Source organism: Carica papaya, chromosome 1, assembly GCF_054855325.1.
Source record: "Carica papaya isolate Zhongbai chromosome 1, ASM5485532v1, whole genome shotgun sequence".
NCBI lineage: Eukaryota > Viridiplantae > Streptophyta > Magnoliopsida > Brassicales > Caricaceae > Carica > Carica papaya.
This window is the reverse complement of record NC_142309.1, coordinates 9,035,805-9,055,930: the sequence shown is the minus strand read 5'-3', so window position 1 is coordinate 9,055,930 and position 20,126 is coordinate 9,035,805. Positions and strand designations below refer to the sequence as shown.

The following is a 20,126-nucleotide window of genomic DNA, read 5'->3' as shown; positions in this document are numbered from 1 at the left end:
GTGATTTTTTTAAAAAAAAAAAATTCTAAAATCGCATTTTTTATTTCTTTATTGGTATCAAATATCCTATGTATCATTGACAGTAAAAATTACCAGTCAAAATATTCATAGTCAAATCAAAGTTTATATTTTTATCGTAGATATTAATTTAATTTTATCATAAAAAATATAAATATAGACAGTAACAAATCATATTTTATATATTTCAGAAGTACAATCATTTTTTTTTATAAATTAATATAAATATTAGATATTTGTTTATATTTTTCTCTAAGCTCCATAAAATTTTACTTAATAGGTTCACTATTTGTTCAATTAAACAAATTTAAAATACATTATAAATTAGAATAGATGATTAATATGTTAGACCTGTTTATGCCAATTTAATCGACAAATCATTAATATATTACATCTGTTTATACCTATTTAATTGGTTAAATAGGTTGAGTCTATATTAATTGATATTTATATATGTAAACTATATAGGTATAACAGTACTATATAAGGTCTACAAATTAATTAATTTACATTTTTAATTGGTTAAGTTATATAATTATGATGAACAATAAATTTAAATACGTTGATATATTTAATAGATAATTCGCAGATATGCTCATAATCTTTTTTTTTTTTTTAATAAAAATAATACAAAACTTATTGGTTACAACTAAATAGTTTTGAGCATAAGTTATTAATACTTGGATTTAGAGGAGTTGGAATTTTAATTTCACAAATAATTAGAATCTAATACAAAATTAACGATAGATAATTACGATTAACAAGTTTTACCACCCCTAACTTTGAGTTGGTTTATTCAAAAGCAAAGCCGAGAATACCTATTAGGTTGCTGATTTTCTTTTTTAACTTTACTAATTTCTGGTTCGGCGCTGGACTCTATGGTCAAGGGTCAGCCGGTGTGCCCCATCCAGCCGCGACAGCCCCTGCCGAACTTTAGTTGACTGACTGTACTTCCTACTGTTCTGAAGACTCGGCCAGAATTGGGGAAGGAGGAAGGCACGTGACCTAAACTTCCGCCGACTATTTTTGTGGAAACCGCCGGTCACTCAAGACCAAAAGGAATCAGTGTTTTTCGTTTCGTCCAATTTCTTTTATTCTCGGTTGGGTTTTTCTAAAACCCTTGCCAGTGAAGAAAACGGTAGTGGATAGAGGTTTTTTCTTTTCAAGTTTCGGAGATGGGAGCTCTCGCTCCTGCAGTTCCCTGGCTTCCGGAGGATGACCTTCTGCTGAAGAATGCTGTTGAGGTAAACTCTTCATTTGCGCCATTGCATATTCTTTTCATGGTCGGTTTGGTCGTTTCCTTTCTACGATTGATGGTTTTTGTTTTTGTTCGCTTCGTTTATCTTTTAATGTTGTATAAACTGCGGCCTCGTGGCTTACGTGATAATCTTGTCATCCGTTTCGTGGGATTGTCTTTGGTCTGGGAAGATCTCAGGGTTTATTCTACGGAGCGGTAAAGTTTTGGGAAACAGAGGGCGTTTCTGTATTTTGCCCCGGAAATCTGTTCTGCGCTCTTTAGCATTTTGCTTGTGTCCAATTAGGAGAGTAAATGTCTGATTGTTACACGTTTTTGTTTTTTAATTCATGTGTTTATATATTTATGAATGTGTTTATTCTTGAAACTACGTAACAGCTGTGTATGGCAGAATAATCAATTACTTTTTTATAGTTTTTTATATTTTAAAATTTTCTAAATCGTTGTCATTCTCTCTTTTGTCAATTGACCTTTTCTTCTCTATGAAGTCTTTGTCAATTGACCTACATCTTTTAGAAAATAAAAATTCTAGTATTGTTCTCTCTGTTGTTAATTGACCTATGTTTTTGTGAACAAAATAAATACAAATTTAGACAATTAAACTAAATGACGAAGCTTAACTTTCTTTAGTTTTCAAATCTAGCCATTTGGCTCATACAGTTGGTGGTTTTTGCCGCTACATTAAAGTTAATTCTGTGGTTCGGTAAGTTTTGCCATTGTGGAATCCAGTGACTTAATTAGTCTCCCTTTGTGCGAGAGTGGAGTTGTCACTGAATTATTTAATGGAAAAATGTTGAACTAAATCAGCATTTGGAGCTTGTTATGTTGCCAATGTCTTTCTAAATGTATGCTACTGTTTGCGGACCCAAGACCCAGTTGATATTTAGTGAATCTAAATGATCTGGATTATTGTCTATCTAATTGGACTATCTCATGCTCCTCGCTTATAATTCATGTGTGTGCATGTTAGCAGGCTATTAATCTAAAACCTTTGGCCTTTGAAGCTGATTATATCACTTCAGAAAATATGAAAAGTAGTCATGTTTATATGATTGCACCAAGAAGGTTTGAGATTCTTGGATTAATGAGATCGAGGAGATTGGAAAATAAACATATTTTTTTAAAATAAAAATCTACAAGATAATATAATATTGTGAATGTTTGGAGTTAAGGCATGAGAAACCTAAATGTTTTGGACATTTAATGTTCTTTTCATGGAAGTGGTCCAAGTTTTTTCCTTTCTTCTTTTGTTTTCTTGGTCCTTTTCTTGGGTGGGAGAGGTACACGCTAACTAAATCTTTGGTATTATCAACTTGTACTCCAACCATTCATCAAAGTCACTTTGTTCATCTGTTTTCAGGCTGGTGCTTCCTTGGAATCACTTGCTAAAGGGGCGGTACAGTTTTCTCGTAAATACACTGTGCGTGAACTGCAAGATCGGTGGTATTCTATTCTTTATGATCCAATCATTTCGGCAGAGGCCTCTTGTCGCATGACAGAGCTTGAGCATACTACTCCATATCTTCCACCAAAGTTCAGCAGAACTGGGAGCACAAAAGAAAGTAAAAGTTTGTCTGAGAAGAGAAAAACTGAAAGTGTCCATAGTTGTTACTATGCTTTACGTAAAAGAGTTCGGAATGAACCATTTAACTCCATGGATCTGAGTTTCCTCATTGACCCAACTGGTAACAGCTATATTGGAAATGGAGATGAGCACCTAACTGCAAATGGAATTCTGGAAGATTCCACTGCAAATCATTTGGGATTCGAAAAATCTCAGATGGATATCATTCATCATGCATTTCCTCAAATTTTAACAGATGGTAGCTCTGTTGCCATGGATGATGGTACTGCCCATGGCTTTCATACAGGTCTCCATAATTCACTTGAAGATAATTTTCCCCTGCAGAAGGATAATACAGATGAAGAAATACCTCATATGATGACAGATGATCTTGCTTTTTCTGGGACTGGCTGTGGGATTGAGGAGTCAGGTCAAGACAAGGAATTACCAGCACATGGCATGTTTGAATCTGATGATTTGGCAGGGAGACCCCTTTCTATGTCAGGCCAAATCAACAGTCATCAGGGGCATGCATGTTTGACCTTTGAAGAGAACCAGGTGTTCAATTCACCAATTCCTGAATGTGCTGCTTCATTTGATAACCTTGGATACTCCTCACTCTCGGATTTGCAAAGTTGGAGAATGGTTGAAAGTATTTCTGCCCCTGATATTCCTATTGGTGTCAGCATTAGAGAAAAAGATTTGCATGAAGGAGATAATGGTGATCCTAAAATTTCAAGTACGTCAGGATGTGATGTTGCCCATGCAGATTCCAAGTTGGAATTGCAGATGCCATATCAGGAACAGCAAAGTCCAACTGGTAGCACAGATTGCTATCTGGCAGAGCTGTCAAATTCCTTGTTCAATGAGGAAGAGATGTTTATGAATGATGATGGTAAAGACATGATTGATAAGTCCTATTATGATGGTCTAAGCTCACTCTTGTTGACCTCACCAAATGACATTAATCAAGATCACGTGCTCAATGTTGCAGAGCCAGGTACATCAGTAACGTTAGAATGTCTTAAAAATCCATCTGATTCAGGCTGTGGGGAGCTAGAAAACCATGGGACTACTGATTTTGCTGATATGGATGCAGTTTGCAATTCAGAGGCCCAGATATTAGTTGATATGGCTTACGATCCTCGCTTTCCTGAAATCCGTAATGGAGTTATTTGCTGTGTTTTAAATACAGAGGATACAGAGATCCCATGCAATGATGATATTTATTTACCAAATAAGAGTAACTCATTTGCATCTTCTTCCTTAGCACGGAAGAGTTTGAAAGAATCCGGTAATTCAATTCCTTCATCTAGTAAGGATTTATCTGGAAATAGGCAAAGGAGTGAAGGATATCCAGTCCTTATGCAGAAAGATAAAAAATATCCCAGACATTCAGGCTCAACTTCTCAAATAATAGGATCACAGGTTATGCAAGAACGCAATCAACTTCATCCAGTTGGTGAACATGACACTAAATTTAAGTTTCCTAGTAGTGAAATCCCTCTCATATCCTCTAGAAGCACAGGTGGCAATTCAACTAACGTCAATTCAACAAATGGATGTAAAAGCACTTGCCTGCCTACGATGCTGAAGGAAGAGAATGAAGAAATTGCTCTGTCAAAGGAATCCTTTTTAGAGAAGCCTGCTTTTAGTGCTGGTGCTTACAGAAGCTATCCCCCAAAGGATGTTTGTTGCATTAAGCAGGAACCAGATGTTGCGTCAACAATTCAAAACCATCATGGCTCAAATGCAGAGATTGCGTCTACAGATTTTGCTGCCTTGGAACTGGTAGAAAATCCTTTGCCATCAGAGCCAGAAGAGCTTCCTATTGAGAGTGATGATGATGTACCTTATTATTCAGATATTGAGGCTATGGTAACTCTAAACGCTATCCTTTGATTGTAGGGTTTTTTTTTCTGTTTCTCTCTGGTTTGTATCTCATTGTTTTGTTACTTGTTTTGGAATATGATTCTGAACTAGATTCTTGATATGGATTTGGATCCACATGACCAAGCTTTGTATGATCGGCAAGGTAATTGATATTCTATCCAGTATTTTAAGCACATGGATACACTATCATGAATAATTAATGTATGCCTTGTGCGTGCTTGGCTGCACAGTTTACTTGTTTCTTTCTATGCTATAATAAACATTTTTAACCATAATTGTGGTGATATTTGTCCGGTAATGCATGATAACATCTTTCCGAAACTGTGGAATGTCAAGTATGTTTGATGCTGTGACTTATGATGCTGATATTCTTTCACAGCTAGATCATGTCAAATGTCTTGTAAATATAATGTACTAAATTTTTCCCTATTTGCAGTCTCAAGATATCAGCATGAGGATACAAAGCGATCAATCATAAGACTGGAGCAAGGTGCTTATTCTTATATGCAAAGGGCCATTGTATCTCATGGGGCATTTGCAATCTTCTATGGAAGACATTCAAAACATTACATTAAGAAGCCTGAGGTATTTTGTCCCATAAAATGTTGGACTAATGTGGAAATGAGTATTTTAAATGCTTTCTTTGTGTTGCCTTTCAAATTCAAGAAATTGTTTTCAGTCATGATACTATCGCAGTGAGTCTTTTTTATATGACAATTCCTTAATCAATCAATGGGCTTCTATATCTTAATTGGAATTGTCATGTTAGTTTATGTTGTGGATCATTGTACTGTTTTATGGCGGCAAGTGATCATGAGGATTGTTTTGTTCTCTTAGCAGTCAAGAGTATGCTTCAAAACTAACTCATTCAGGCAGTTCATTGTTGTTTGCCTGAAACTTCTCCCAAAATTTTTCCCCACCCTAGAGGGGCTTTACTTTTGGTAATTTCTATTAGACATTTTAAACTTACAAAGTTGGCGGTCAACTCTGGTTTTTTTCTGGAACAGTTTCTGAAGTCAAAGTAAGGTTCAAATCAACTTATAGTGGTAGATTAGTGATGCAAATTTATCATGAGTCATTTTAACCATGCAGGTTTTACTTGGTAGAGCAACAGAAGATGTTGTTGTTGACATCGATTTGGCAAGAGAGGGGCGCGCTAACAAAATATCTAGACGGCAGGTTGGCTTGTTGTTATTTAATCTGACTTATACTATTAATATTTCCAGCACCACAGGCACTTGCCATGAATCTGGTGTGCATGGAGGGGTGACTGGCTATTTTTAACAATATAAAAGGGACATTAGCTTTAGCCTGCACACTTTCTTTCTTGTGTTTTGTTTTTACTTCAACTTGCAATTGACTCTTTTTTTCCTTTTTGTGGGTTTCATTTAGGCAATTATTTATTTGGACAAAGGTGGATCTTTCCGTCTCAAAAATCTTGGCAAGTTTTCTATTTCAGTAAATAACAAGGAAGTTGCCCCTGGACAGAGTTTAGACCTTATTTCCGGTTGTTTGATTGAGGTTTGTTCCTATTGTACCCTATGAAACAACATACTAATAATTTTCATTTTGAATGGCTTTTGTTTTTGTTTCACTTTTTATCTGTTTATGCTGTATAACAACTAATAATAGACAACTGATCATATGGTAAAGTCCCATCCGTTATATTGGTATTGAACATTAATATATCATATCATGTCTTCCTGCTATACTGTCTCTCAGTTGTTAATGCAGACAAAATTAGTGATATCCTCAAAACTAGGTGATATCATGTTTTGTTGCTCAGGTTTGGAAGTGATTGTAGGACCTTTGTTTGATCCAGTAATTATGTTTCTACTGTCTCCAGTAGTTTATATCATGCTGGGGCAAATAGATGCCACCTAAAATTTTCAGTCATGACCAAAACCCCTGATATTGTTTCAGGTTGCATTAGGCCTGTAAGTTGTCACTTTGCCTCAAAATCCTGTGCCAAGTTGCTTGTCAAGCAAACAATATAATCCTGGGAGAAGTCTTACTCTTCTATCTGTTTCCAGGTTAATTTAATGGCCTAGTCATTCTAGTATGATCCTTGTAAACTTTCCTTGGTTAGGGGACAAATATTGCACAAGTCCACATTATAATTGAATAACAAGGTCATCAACTATAAGTACTCACTGATTTAGGTTTTTAATGAGCTGGATATTCCAAGCCACTCGATTTTCCAGATTAGACTCCACTAACTCATAAACTGCAGCATCTTCATTCCTGTTCAATGCAAAAGAGACTAGAAAAATGAATGCTCAACAGTCTATATTACCTTTCTGTTCCCAACATTGAACCCCACAAGATTAAAAAAAGATTTGCATCCCTGCATATCCATCTCCGTAAGCTGAGACCATAAGGATGTTTACTAATTACGTCCGCCAGCCCTTCCCTTCGACCCTGTATTTCGGTTTTATCACCTCCCATAAAAAATGGCCTTTGCATGTCATAAACAAAAATGCCTTTATATGTGAGGTTTTATTTCTGAAAACAAAAAAAGATATGTGAGAGGTTTATGGGTATGGTAGGTGAAGGGTTGGGATCACAAAATTTAGTAGCTTGAACCTCAAGAGATTCAATTAGATCACTAAGAGGACTAATTAGAGAGGCAAAAGAACTTGGAATGTGATTTTTTTAATTATGTAAGTCATCTTCATCACTTGATTACTCAGTGGATTGTTTAAATGGTATGACATTTCTAAAATAATGTCTTAAGTTTCACCAAAACCAAAGATATAGGTCATGCCAGGAAGTAGTGGCAATCTATCCAACAAAAGGGAATCCACCTTCCTAACGACCATTTTTAGTTGCTTCTTTGAGACGTTACTGAATATGCAACAACTGAGTGATACTATAGCTGGTTACATAAATTGGTTGAGGAGCTCATACTTAGACATGGATTGAGGAAAATCTTTTTACGCGATTAATAGGTTCGTCAAAGGTTAATGCAGAAATTAAAAAGAAAGCCTGCTTGTACTATCCCAAATCTTTAGAAGAATATTTGGAGGCACTTGAAATAGAAAAATACTTCAAATTTTCTAGTACTCGAAAAGCATCCTCTTTCATTGGAAAGTCCGCTTAATCTAAGTTGGTTTCTCAATCTTTTTCTATAGTTGAACCTGTTATCTGCTAGACAACTATCATTCCTTGACCTAATGCGTTCCTAGTGGATTAAGTGGTTCTTCAATTCAATGTCATTATTGTGCTGAGAAGGATCAAAGAGAATATTGGGATCCAACCTACCAATGTAGGAAGTAATAGAAGTCATAGCCTTGATAATCTCTTGTTCTTTTCTCATCTCAAACATAATTTCAATTTTCATAATGAGACTTTGACTAGTGCATTTTGAATTGTAAGATTAGAAATGTTGCTTTATTCCTTTGGTTTTTACATAATCATTTAGCATAGAACCCTTAGTTGGTAATCAAGGGTTTTTGATGAGTTCTAGCATCTGTATTCTTTTAGATTAAGTATTTTTTTGGTTGCAGGGGTGGGGGGGGGGGGGGGGTGTTAGAAGTTTTGTTCTCGAATCTAAATAAATTTTATGTATTCGTTGGATGATGAAGTTCCTTTCACGATCCATCAAAGCAAACAAGATTTATATAATATATAATATAACAATTATATGTTACTAATCTACACAAATTCAAATTAGTTGACCTGGGTTGCTGCAATTCTGGAAGTACATTCTGTGATATTCTTGGTTGTAAAAGGTCGTCCCTTCCCATTACTTACCTGGATGTACCTTTGGGATCCAAAAAAAATGACAAAAGAGGCTGGGAACCGGTGATTGAAACGTTCAACAACAGATTAGCTACTTGGGAGAAAGAAATTTCTGTCCAAAGGAGGTAGATTAACACTCATAAAGAGAGTGTCTCAAATCTGCCTATCTATTATCTATCTGTTGTTAATATTCCCATAAATGTTGCCAAAAAATTGGAAGCCATCCAATGCAATTTTTTATGGGGTGACAGTGAAAACAAGAAGACATATCATCTTGTTAAGTGGTCGGACGTTAAGAAACCCTTGAGGGAAGGTGGTTTGGGGCTGAGATCCTTGATTAAACTAAACAAGGCCTTGCTTGGGAAAGGGATTTGGAGATTTTGGAATGACAACAACAGTTTATGGAAATTGGTTATCAACTGCAAATGGTTTAAAGGCAATCCTCATGATCTTTCACATATTCAGAACAGCAACTATGGCACTAGTATGTGGAAGAACATAATTAAATTGAATGATTCTGTTTTTCATTGCTCTAAGTGGTCTATTGGGAATGGACAAAAAATCCATTTCTGGGATGATATTTGGTGCGGAACTGAGAAATTCAAAGATTGATTTCCCCATAGCTACACTATCGCTAAGAACAAGCATGCATCTATTTGGGATGTTGCTGGTTTGGCCGGCCAAGCTTCTTGGAATGTCCCGGTCGTGAGAAATCTTAATGATTGGGAGCTGGAAGATTATGAATCTCTGCTTCTTACATTGGCCAGCATTACTCTTATTAATAGAAATGACAGATTAATTTGGAACCTCAAAAAGAATGGATTATTTGTTGTCAATTCATTGTATTGCTTTTTGGATGGTCAAAACCAGAATATTCAATGAACTTTTCCATCCAAGATAATACGGAAATCTGGTGCTCCTCCAAGGATATCATTCTTTGCTTGGGAAGCTGCAAAGGAGAAGATACTCACACTTGATAATTTGATGAAAAGAAGCCACACTATTGTTAACAGATGCTTCCTTTGTAATCACCTCCTTTTGAAATGCCTTACTACTCGGAAACTTTGGAACATGATCCTAGGACTGTTGGGGTTTTCTTGGGTAATGGCTGAAAATGTTAGCTCGGAATTGACGGCTTGGGAGGGTCTAGACAGCAGCAATAAGTCCACCAGACTCATTTATCTTACTACTTTTTGGGTCATATGGAAGGAAAGAAACAACCAGGCTTTCGAAGGAGTTGAATCTGATTTTAACATCATCAAGGATAACTGGTTTAACTATTTTGGCTCTTATATTTTAGGGTATAACGTTGATTGTTTTGACGATTTAGGTGATATTGTAGATATGCTAACCGTGATGTAGGGTAAAATACAAGTAGGTCCCTAGGTTTTAAGTTTAGTTACAATTAGGTCCATTAGTTTAAAAAATTACAACCTATTCCTTGTATTTTGAATAAATATAACAACTCAGTCTAAGAAATCATTAATCACTGTTAAAAATACAGATTAATCTTTTTTCCTGAGGAGCATATACAAAAAACTTACAGAAAAAACACACAAAATCTTGAAGAAAATTAAATAATTTTAACCAAATTGGATAGTGGTTTTGGAGAACTGCAATTGGAGAGCCTTGTCTGTCCAAAGACAAGAAAGCTTACCAGCATCCCCTGTTCATGTAGAACGAATCATATTCAGGAGGATTGTGAACGACATCCTTCAATTGTTCAAGAAACTACTTGGAGATATGACAGATATAGCTGAAGAGATAGAAACTTGGCAATATTGGTTGCTGGCAGTGGAATACAGTTGATGCTGGGATGGTTTTATGTGGGAAGAACGACAATGGTGTTACTGGAAGAAGGAAAAACAGTTGTGAATTAGAGAATGTAGGATAGAATTTTTAAAATTGTTGGATCGAATTTTAGACTTTTGCTTGAATAACACCAATTTTTTAAGAGACCTCTATTTCCTACTAGCTTTCTAAGATGTTATTATAAAAGCTTACGAGCTACGTAAATGATAAGCCCTTGATAGTTACCAAACATACTACCAATTTTGAAACATTGGTAGAGAGTGTATAAGCTTTTGTTGACCAAAACATAGGCCGAAACACCCTCTTAGCATTATCAGCTAGAGAATTTTGTGTTTGTCTTCTATTATGTCTCTTGCACTCTCCCACAAGATGATGTGCCCTTTATACACACTGATATTGTTTCTATAATCTTCAAGCTGCTCTCTGGAAATTAGCTTGGTTAGTATATCTGCACACAGGTCTTTACAAGAGAAACAAATTTCCCACCCCTTTGTTTATAGTGTTTACTACCAAATAGTGGAAGAAATTCTCAATCACTGAGTTTTTTTTTTTTCTCTTTTCTGAGCCCCAAGTGGCTCTGTAAAATTTGAACCTTTACTTTCTTGGTTAAAAAGGGAGGACATAACTTATTCACTTACCATCAGGAGATTAACAATACAGAAATTTGGAAATACAGTTCTGGATTTGTTATTTAGAGAAAACAACCATGTCTAATAGGTGAAGTAATCAACAACATGAGGTAGTATCTAAAATTGTTTGTAGCTGTAATAAGGATTGGTTCCAAAGCATCAATATAAAGCAACTCTGTAGGAGCATAGCTTCAAAGAGTTCTTTGACTAAACTTAAGCTTGTGACTTATGTTGCATTACTGAGCAAAGAATTGAAACTTTCTTAGATAGCGAATAGTAGAGAGTTGGTCTTTACAATGTATTTTTGGAACATTGATTGGGGAATATACTATGCTATTGTGCCACTCACTTGTTGAATTCCTAATAGTCACAAGAACAAGAGACTCCTTGAAAGCACAAAGGCTAGTGATAGACAGTTTTAGTCATGCAGGACTTCCACCTTTGTGTTGAAATCCTTCACAACAAAATTAACGGAAAGAATTGAAAGGATGAATTTTTTGTATCATAAAACTGAAAAAGAGATTAAATTTTGATTCAGAGAATGCACAGGGCAAAGCAGTAATACTTATTGAAATTTCAGTTTTGGCTTCAAAACAGTAAATACATGGATTTCAATGTTCCATTTTGGATCCTTCATAATTTTATAATTTATCTATATAGAGACAAAAAGGTACAGAAACATCAAATAGAAAATTTCCTAAGCCAACAAAAGAAACCAAAAAGTGAATAAACCACAAAAATCACTATCAATCTACAAACCAATCCCTTTACAATATAGCTAAAGAGACGTTTTAAAAGAACCCATGAGCCTTAGCCCTGCAAAGAAGTAAAAAAGACAACTCTATCCCAAAGAAGACAAAGAGAAGTGGCAATTTTTGGAGTGTCTTACTTCTGCTTCAACCAAAATATCCATAAAGCCAGCAGAAAGAGCCCCTCTTGACAAAGTCCTCACTTCTTTGCTCTAACTCCCCCAATGGACGAAGTAAAGAAACACTTACGACACATTTGGTTTGCCGAATGAATACAGCTGTAGTGTAATAGCCATTCATCAAAAATGAAATAATACTCTCATGGGATTGCGACTATATTACAATGTTTTATTCATAATCAGTAATAACTCATTACAACATTAATACTATGTTTAGTTTGGTAGTATTAAAGGCTGAAAGAAAACTGTTGTAAGTTGTAAATGACTACAATTTCCTATCTTTTAATTTGTTTAAAAATATATGTATTACATATATATTAATTAAATGTACGTATCATTACATGATAAATTGATGTAAATAAAATTATCCATATTTTATTTTTATTTTTATTTCATACCATTTTAATTTCATAAAATTTATAAAATTTCATATAAACTATTTCTAAAAATCTCTTACTCATTGATATTACTTTATAACTTTTTCTTTATACTGAATTTTAAAAATTTTAAAATTTATTTGATTAAATTAAAAATTTCTAAATATCAAACCACATCTTAATTATAAAATTTATATATATATATTCAAATAAAAAAAATTGATCAGTTAATTACAATTTCCCTTGGTGAGTAAGGGTAGAGGGATCTTGAAAATAAAATTAATGATTACAGGCGAATTTCTAATTTTGATTCATGTACCCCAGCCTTGAATTAGGATTAGGATTCTCCATTAATCACAGTTACAAAGTAATCCTGATTCGACAAATCAAACAGTAATAATTTATCATATCATAACTTCTATATTTATAGTGAATTTCTGCTTTATACAGTGAACCAAAAGTGCTGTGGAGGAAGGTGGTGGCGGCAAAGTTCTAATCTTGGTTCATGGACCCCAGCCATTAATTAGGATTAGCATTCTCCATTAATCACAGTTATAAAAGGAATCCTGATTCAATAAATCAAATAGTGACAAGTTTTTGTCATGTCGTAACTACTATTTTTATGGTGAATTTCTGCTTTGTGCAGCGAAACAAAAGTGCTACTAATGGAGGAGGGAGGGGACGGTGGTGGTCGGACTAGAGCATGATTGGGCCTACGAACTTGCAAGAAATCTGTCTCGAGCCTATTATTTTTTTATGCGTGGTCTTGAGCCTATTAAGAACAATATTTTGGACATAAACCTTTACCTTAAATGAATCTTAGCCTTTTAAACGAAATATTAACTCATAAATATGCTAATTAAGTCAAAGTTATAGTTCAGATGTATGAAAAATAAGAATAACATACTATTTTAGGTTTAGACAAAACAAGAATGATATACTATTCTAAGTTTAGATTTTAGTAATTTATGTTTTACTTTTAGTAATTTGAGTATGAGAAATGATATGGAAAGTTGGATAGAAAAGAGGGAAGGTTAGGGACTTCAGTCTTATACTTTAGTAATTTAAGTTTTTTTCTAAATTTTTTTTATAATAGTTAATCAGAATTTAGAAAATTATCAACTTCAATTTTTACACTTTAACTGTTAAGTGAGAATTGAAAAACCTTTTAAATTATTCTATCTTTGGTACCATTTTATCAGTTCGTAGTATCAGTTTTGATTCGTGTTTTTGATCCGTTATGAAATTCTGCATTTGCTATCTCTCAATTAGAGCATGATATGCACTGGCTGTCATTGGTCACTACCTTACTGTATTTGCTATAGTGACACAGAGGACTTTAGGTAAATTAAAGAAATGGTAACAGGCAATCCATTCGATATTTTAAGCATGATGCTTGGAGCTGTTTCCAATGTGAATTTCATTTATCCCTTGTAATAATCAGTTGGTGCAATTAATTAGCTTGCACATTTGACACATGATTTGATACAGTTGAATCCACTAGCCATCTGGGTTTTTACTGATTTGGAGGTTATTGTTTGTTGGCTTAAGAGGTTTGACTAATGGCATGGCTGCATTTATTTGTTAAATGACCCTGACCGACAGAATCAGATGTGATCTGGTACCGTGAGAAATGCTGAATTTATCCGACTGCATGGAATTGCAAGTTGCTGGCTAAGATCTTTTCCAATTTCAGCCCTTCCTTGTGATGGCTTTGTGACAATGAGTGAAACCACACCTTCCAAAACTTGAAGCACGACAGTGTGCAAGATGATCAGATATTGGTGAAGCTAGAATATGTGTGCAGGGTTCTAAGAGTCATCAGCAGCTTGGGCAAGAGTGGGTGGTGTAATTGTGCCATTGGTATAGCCGGGCAAGTTGAGACGAGATCGGTGCAATAAATTGGGTTTGCAAGGAGGGATAATTCAAGGAGGTTAATTTATAGAGATCTATAGGAACTAGGTTTTTTGAGGAATCTTAGATTGATTTGCTGCCATGGCGGGCTTTGTTAGAGGTCTTACACATTTGAAATCATGAAGGAATCGAAGTCGTTGAATATTTTCTGATGATTTCCACTGATTGTATTTACATACATACAAGTTTGGATATAGGTGTTAAACGAAGTCTGGTTACACTGGATAGGAACACTAGGGATGGGGATGTTGATTTTAGATGTTACATCTGTTTTTCAAATTACTGCATTTCCTGACCTGGTTGTTGAGATTTTAGTTTTCCTTGTTAGAATTGATTATTTTCATCCAACTCCTGACTTGTTGAATGGTGAATTTGCAGATAAGAGGAATGCCTTTCATCTTCGAAGCAAACCAAAGTTGTGTGAAGCAGTATCTGGATGGGATGAAGAACAAACCCAGAAGCATAAAAACTGAATGTTCCTAGTAGTGTCATGATTTGGAATATTGTCAGAAAGTGCTCATTTTAACTTCCTTTTCTGGCTTATCTCAGGAAATTACATTCAGTTGGTAGGTTCTCGGAGTCTTGGATTCAGGTAACTCATTACGCGTTCTTACAGTTAAAAAGGTTTTTTTTTTTTATTTTTTTTATTTTTTTATTTTTTTTTTATTCGAGTACCACAGAAAATTTGCAGCCTTGTGCTATTAGCGAGGCATAGTGAAAATAGGATGGATCCGGGACAGGCAGAGATAGATGTTCCCGTGGAATTTTTTATCCAAGTGCTAGAATGTTTTGAAATAGTTGAAAAGCAGTTATATATATGTCAGATAGTAAAAAATAGATATATGTATATTGCCAAAAATAGAGCATATGTATATTATTAATCAATTTTTAAGAAAACATCTTAAATAAATTGGTTAAAAAAACAAATGAATTTAAGTCAATTTTCAAAATTTAATATATTTTGTTCTATTAAATTTTTCTGGCTAATAAAAAATAATACAAAACAACATATGATTGCTAAACAGTTTTTATGTTTAATTTTTAAAGTCTCTCTTATTAAAAAGTTAAAAGACAATGTTGGTATTTGAATAGGACAAAACGATACTTTGCTTAGTAAAATTTTGTTCATGTTATTGTCTGTTATATTTAGAAATTAAACATTAATGGTCCACCGTAAACCTATATTCTCTCTAACTTGTACTAGTCATGTAGATTCTTTTATCTGAGGTTTATATGTTAAAAATATGCTCTAAAAACTAATGGCTTAAATCGGGATGAGACATGTTTCTACACGGTCCCATCCCACAATGCCTACATGCATGTATAACTAAACGTTATTTCCTTGATTAATGTCAACGATATGGTTTATGTTTGTCATACATACGTGAAAGTAGTTGAAATACTATAATATGAACTAGTCCCTCGAATAGTATAATAGTCATTCTTGTTATAAAGATTCACCAACACTATAAAGTTTAGTAAAAATACATGTCATATCATTTATAAAGAAGGTTGTCTCTACCAAAACATTAGTTAGGTAGACACTATAATCAACATTTCAGTTGTCCATTAAAAATTAAGTAATTTTTTTTTTTAAAAAAAATAAAACATGTAACTATATTTAGTTTTTGACTTTGATAAATGACAAAATAAAAATTAATGTTTGACAAACTATTTGAGTTTTTAGTTAAAGAAAGTTTTACCAAAGGTTGAAATCAAAAGATTGAAAAATCTGTTTTATTTATACTTACTTGTGTAATAAAATAATTAACTCTAGTTCAATTAAGATAATCCCCAACTTTAGCCTAGTATAAAATTTTTTTAAAAAAAATTAAATTTATCTTGGGTTTGAATAAGTTTAAGTTTTCTCTTTATAGAAGTATACTTACTAGTTTTGATTTAACAAATCAACCTTTGTTAAATCAAATTGAGTAAACAATTAAAAATGAGCTCCAACTGAGTTTGAAGATAAGTTCGAACTTCATCACTGTTTAGATAAATTAAAATTGAATATTTAAATATCAGTTTAGTATTGTTAGCTGTCATTTTATTAAATAAAAAAAAATTATAATTCGAGATAACAACGATGATGATAATAGAGTGATAATAGTAAAAATATATTTGAATACACTTATAATTAAAGAAAAAATTATTCTTAAAATATAAAAAAATAAAGTTAAGATATTCTTAAAATAAATAAAGAACAAAAAAGTATAATGAAATTATAACTCAATTTGTTTTAAAAAATTAAATCATTTGATTCATGTCTTCTTTCCTAACATTTGACATGGAAAAAATAATTTAATTTTTTTAAAAAAAAATAATTATAATAAGACATGGAATAGCTTGTAAGTTGTTCTCTATACTCTTAATCACATTAATTATCTTCCAAAAAAATAATAAAATAATAACAATCGTGACTTAACTAACATTATTAGTTCTTAGATAAGCATAAAAGTGGGTATCACATTTCTCTAATCTCCAATGTAAAATTGTTAATACCAAAATCTTTACACCGAGACACGTGTCCACGTGGTAGCTCACCTATTTATATCTTTAGATCTACCATCTTTATAAAAAATTATATATAATATAATATTGAATAAAAGTATATATATATATATATATATATATAATTATATAAAGCAAAGGACGGACTGCCCATGAGCTGATACATATCTCAATAATGAGCCAGCACAACACACAGATACAGATCCCAAAGCAGCCCAGATTCTTCTTTTGTGTTTATAATAAAATAAAATTAATTAATTAATATTATATAAATAAACTCACTCCTTTAGTGGCAATATATAAATAATATTTTATATAGTATGATTGTTCCAGATACTTGTATTTCTTTGACCCCCTCCCAGCTCAGCATTTTTATGTTTTGTTTTTTTTAAGGTAAATCATACTTTATAAATATATAAATAAATATTTGATCCTTCAACATACTTTTATTTCTTTATTTACTTTACTTTTTCTTTTTTTTTTTTAACAAATTTTGAATTAGTAATAATTACCTAACTTAGTATCTTAGTTGGGAAGGTAATGTTATATATGCATATATATATATATATATATATACATGCAACAAGAAATATTCTTTAAACTCAGGGGAGATATGTAATTAATAAATTTTAGTCTCACATTTATTCAATTCTTAATTTAATATTAAAATTTGAATCATTACTCTAAGATGATTATATATATAACTCTCAAGAATTGCTATTAGTAAGTATAAGATAATAAAATTAAAATATTCCTACTTGTAAAATTTATAGGATTATATTAACCATGGATATGTGGTCAACAATTAACCTTGTACACACACACACATATATATATATATGTAACATATATGTAATCTTATTTAAACAAGTTTTGTTTACATCTTCAATGTTATAATATTATTCTTACCAACTACCTTTATATGTAAATCCTCTTAATATCACAAAAAGATTTAGATAGTCCGTACAATCCAGACTTTTCTATTTTAATCTTTATATATTTTTAAATTATTTCTAAATAAATATTTTCACTTAAAGCTCTTCAAAAAAGTCGTAAGTCAACGGCACGTGTTGGGTCAAATAACTTAGTTTGCCACGTGTCGATGAAATTGAAATTTTGTACGGAAACAAATTAAGGTTCTAAACATGCATGACCTTGAAGAGGTTGCAGACGAAAAATCATCATCACGTGATTAGAATACAAAAAAAATAATACAATTAAGAATAAGAAAAAAAATTAAATTAAGATTTAAAGTTTAAGAAAAAGGAGAGAAAGACATGGTGGAGACGGACTCTCATACCCTCATCTCTGTGCTTTATACCTATATGTGTCTTGTCTTCGGTGTATGCATATGTCTATGTATATAACACTCTTTAAATTTGAAAAGAGTAATCAAAACCTTCATCACCTTTTTGGCATCCATCAGAGACTACACGCAAAACAAGCAGACTCTTGAGCGTCTCTGTAACGGTTTCGGAAAATTCAAAATGAAATATATATATAATAATTTGAGTACGGAAACAAAATAAAAAATTTAGATTAATATTTCTTATATAATAACTTAAAAGTATTAAACAATATCAATAAATAAGTTCTTTAAAAGAAATATTAAAAATAAAATAAGTATAAAGAAAATTATAAGACATCTAGTATCTACTCGTCGTCTTCTTGTGGATCGGGCTCGGGAACCAAGTCCTCCTGATATGAAATTGTTAAATAAGAAATGAGCTACACTATCCCAATAAGCATATCACACTATTCACCGTCACAGAAGTAAAGATTGGTATAAAATTAAAACAACTAATGGAGCAGTAGATTTAAACAAATTCATTTATCAATAATCAAACCATTTACTGTCCATTTAACGTAGTGAGATTTATAAAAATAACATATGGAAATAATAATATTATAAATATCATGAATTCATATATAATATGTAACATATCACATATAAATACTTTTATATTCAAATTATCAAACAATAATTGCCCTTTTTTATCAGCCTATTAGTATCCATAGGGATTCATAGGGGTTCCCGCTACACGTGAACCATTCCCTTTAACAAACTTAATTCCAGGGTCGTCCCCATACCCCGTCCGGTATGAGCACCAAAATAATAAACCTCAATACCCCGTCCGGTATGAAGGTGAAGCGGGTTGTCCCCATACCCCGTCTGGTATGAGCGCCAAAACGATAAAGTCTCCATACCCCGTCCTGTATGAGACAACGTTCCCGATAGGGTTCCTTATGGACCCGGTCCGTCCACCATCCCCTAGGATATCTAATGAGGCTGTCATCTTATCCATTTATCAATTCACACCCCTTTCCTATTTTTTTCTTAGTCTTCGTTACCCATTCAAACATGAATACTTAAACAAGCAACGAGCATCCAACAAGACAAACATATCTTAGATTCACAAAATCAAGCAGTAGTGAAGTAAACAGTGATTCATGCATTCAAAACCATAGAATAAATAAACTAGATACAGTAATGCATTTAAACTGTAAAATAAATCAAACAGGAACTGATAGAGAAATATGTATGATTCGGGCTCCATTAGCAACCGTAATTATGCATATCTATTCAATTTGTACAAAAAATTATTTTATCATTTGTTCAGACTTTAATCCCGTGATAGGAAATATGGGAAGGGGTCCTTACCTGATATGACGCCGAAAACTAGATTTTCACTGCGTTTACGGGCAGTTCTTGGGTTCCCTGAATTTTTTTTTTCCGAGAACTGAAACACGCTTACGGTACCTACACATGTCCCAAATAAATAAAAAGTAAGACCCAGGGCCTACTCGACCAATTTTGAAATTCCGGCATGGCGGTTTCGCCATGCTCCGACAACGGCGCCGCCGCGATCTACCTCGGGTTGGCTGTTTCAAGCCGTTTTCGGCCGAATTCAGCCAAATTTGCATTGGTTCATGTGAGAAAACCCCCCTAGGGCCCTCGGTGGGTCGAAAAAAATAGAAAAATGAAACTTACTAGTGGTGGGGCTCTCCGGTGCAGTGGCTCCTCCGGCTCGCGTCGCAGTTTGGTGTTTTGCTCTGGTCAACTTGTAGAGGAGGGAACGGCGGTCACAATGGTGGAAAAATTACATCGAACAGGGATCAGGAAAGGCCTCATCGGAGGAAAAAACCGAGATAACCCGCAGCGGCACCGCTGGGCTTCGGCGGCATTTTTTGGCTAATTGGCCGGTATTTTTGCTCTGATTTGGCCATAAGTGGGTTTAGAATCGAATTCTGAGCCAAGGAGAGAATTTTTACCTTGTTTGGCGACCGAAAATTGCTCCGGTGCGGCGGCGGGTGGCGGCTGGGCTATCTTCTCCGGCGAGGGCTCTGGCGGCTAGGGTTAGGGTTTGGGTGCGGATGAGATTATTTATAACCATCCGCTTTTAATCTGAGTCGTCCATCGCGATTCAATCTGAACCGTTCGATCGTAATTAAATAGGAAATGAATCTGTGTCGTTCATCG

General features: G+C 33.7%; 1 protein-coding gene across 1 annotated transcript; it reads left to right on the top strand.

The window, feature by feature from the left end:
- The first annotated feature begins 864 nt into the window (after positions 1 to 864).
- On the top strand, positions 865 to 15,075 carry EMB1967 (Forkhead-associated (FHA) domain-containing protein). Its single transcript, XM_088218447.1, has 7 exons — positions 865 to 1,262; positions 2,634 to 4,715; positions 4,821 to 4,872; positions 5,167 to 5,315; positions 5,823 to 5,909; positions 6,123 to 6,251; positions 14,513 to 15,075. Exons 1-7 carry the CDS (start codon positions 1,194 to 1,196, stop codon positions 14,615 to 14,617), a joined length of 2,673 nt encoding a protein of 890 aa, XP_088074573.1. The 5' UTR covers positions 865 to 1,193; the 3' UTR covers positions 14,618 to 15,075.
- Positions 15,076 to 20,126: the final 5,051 nt, after the last annotated feature.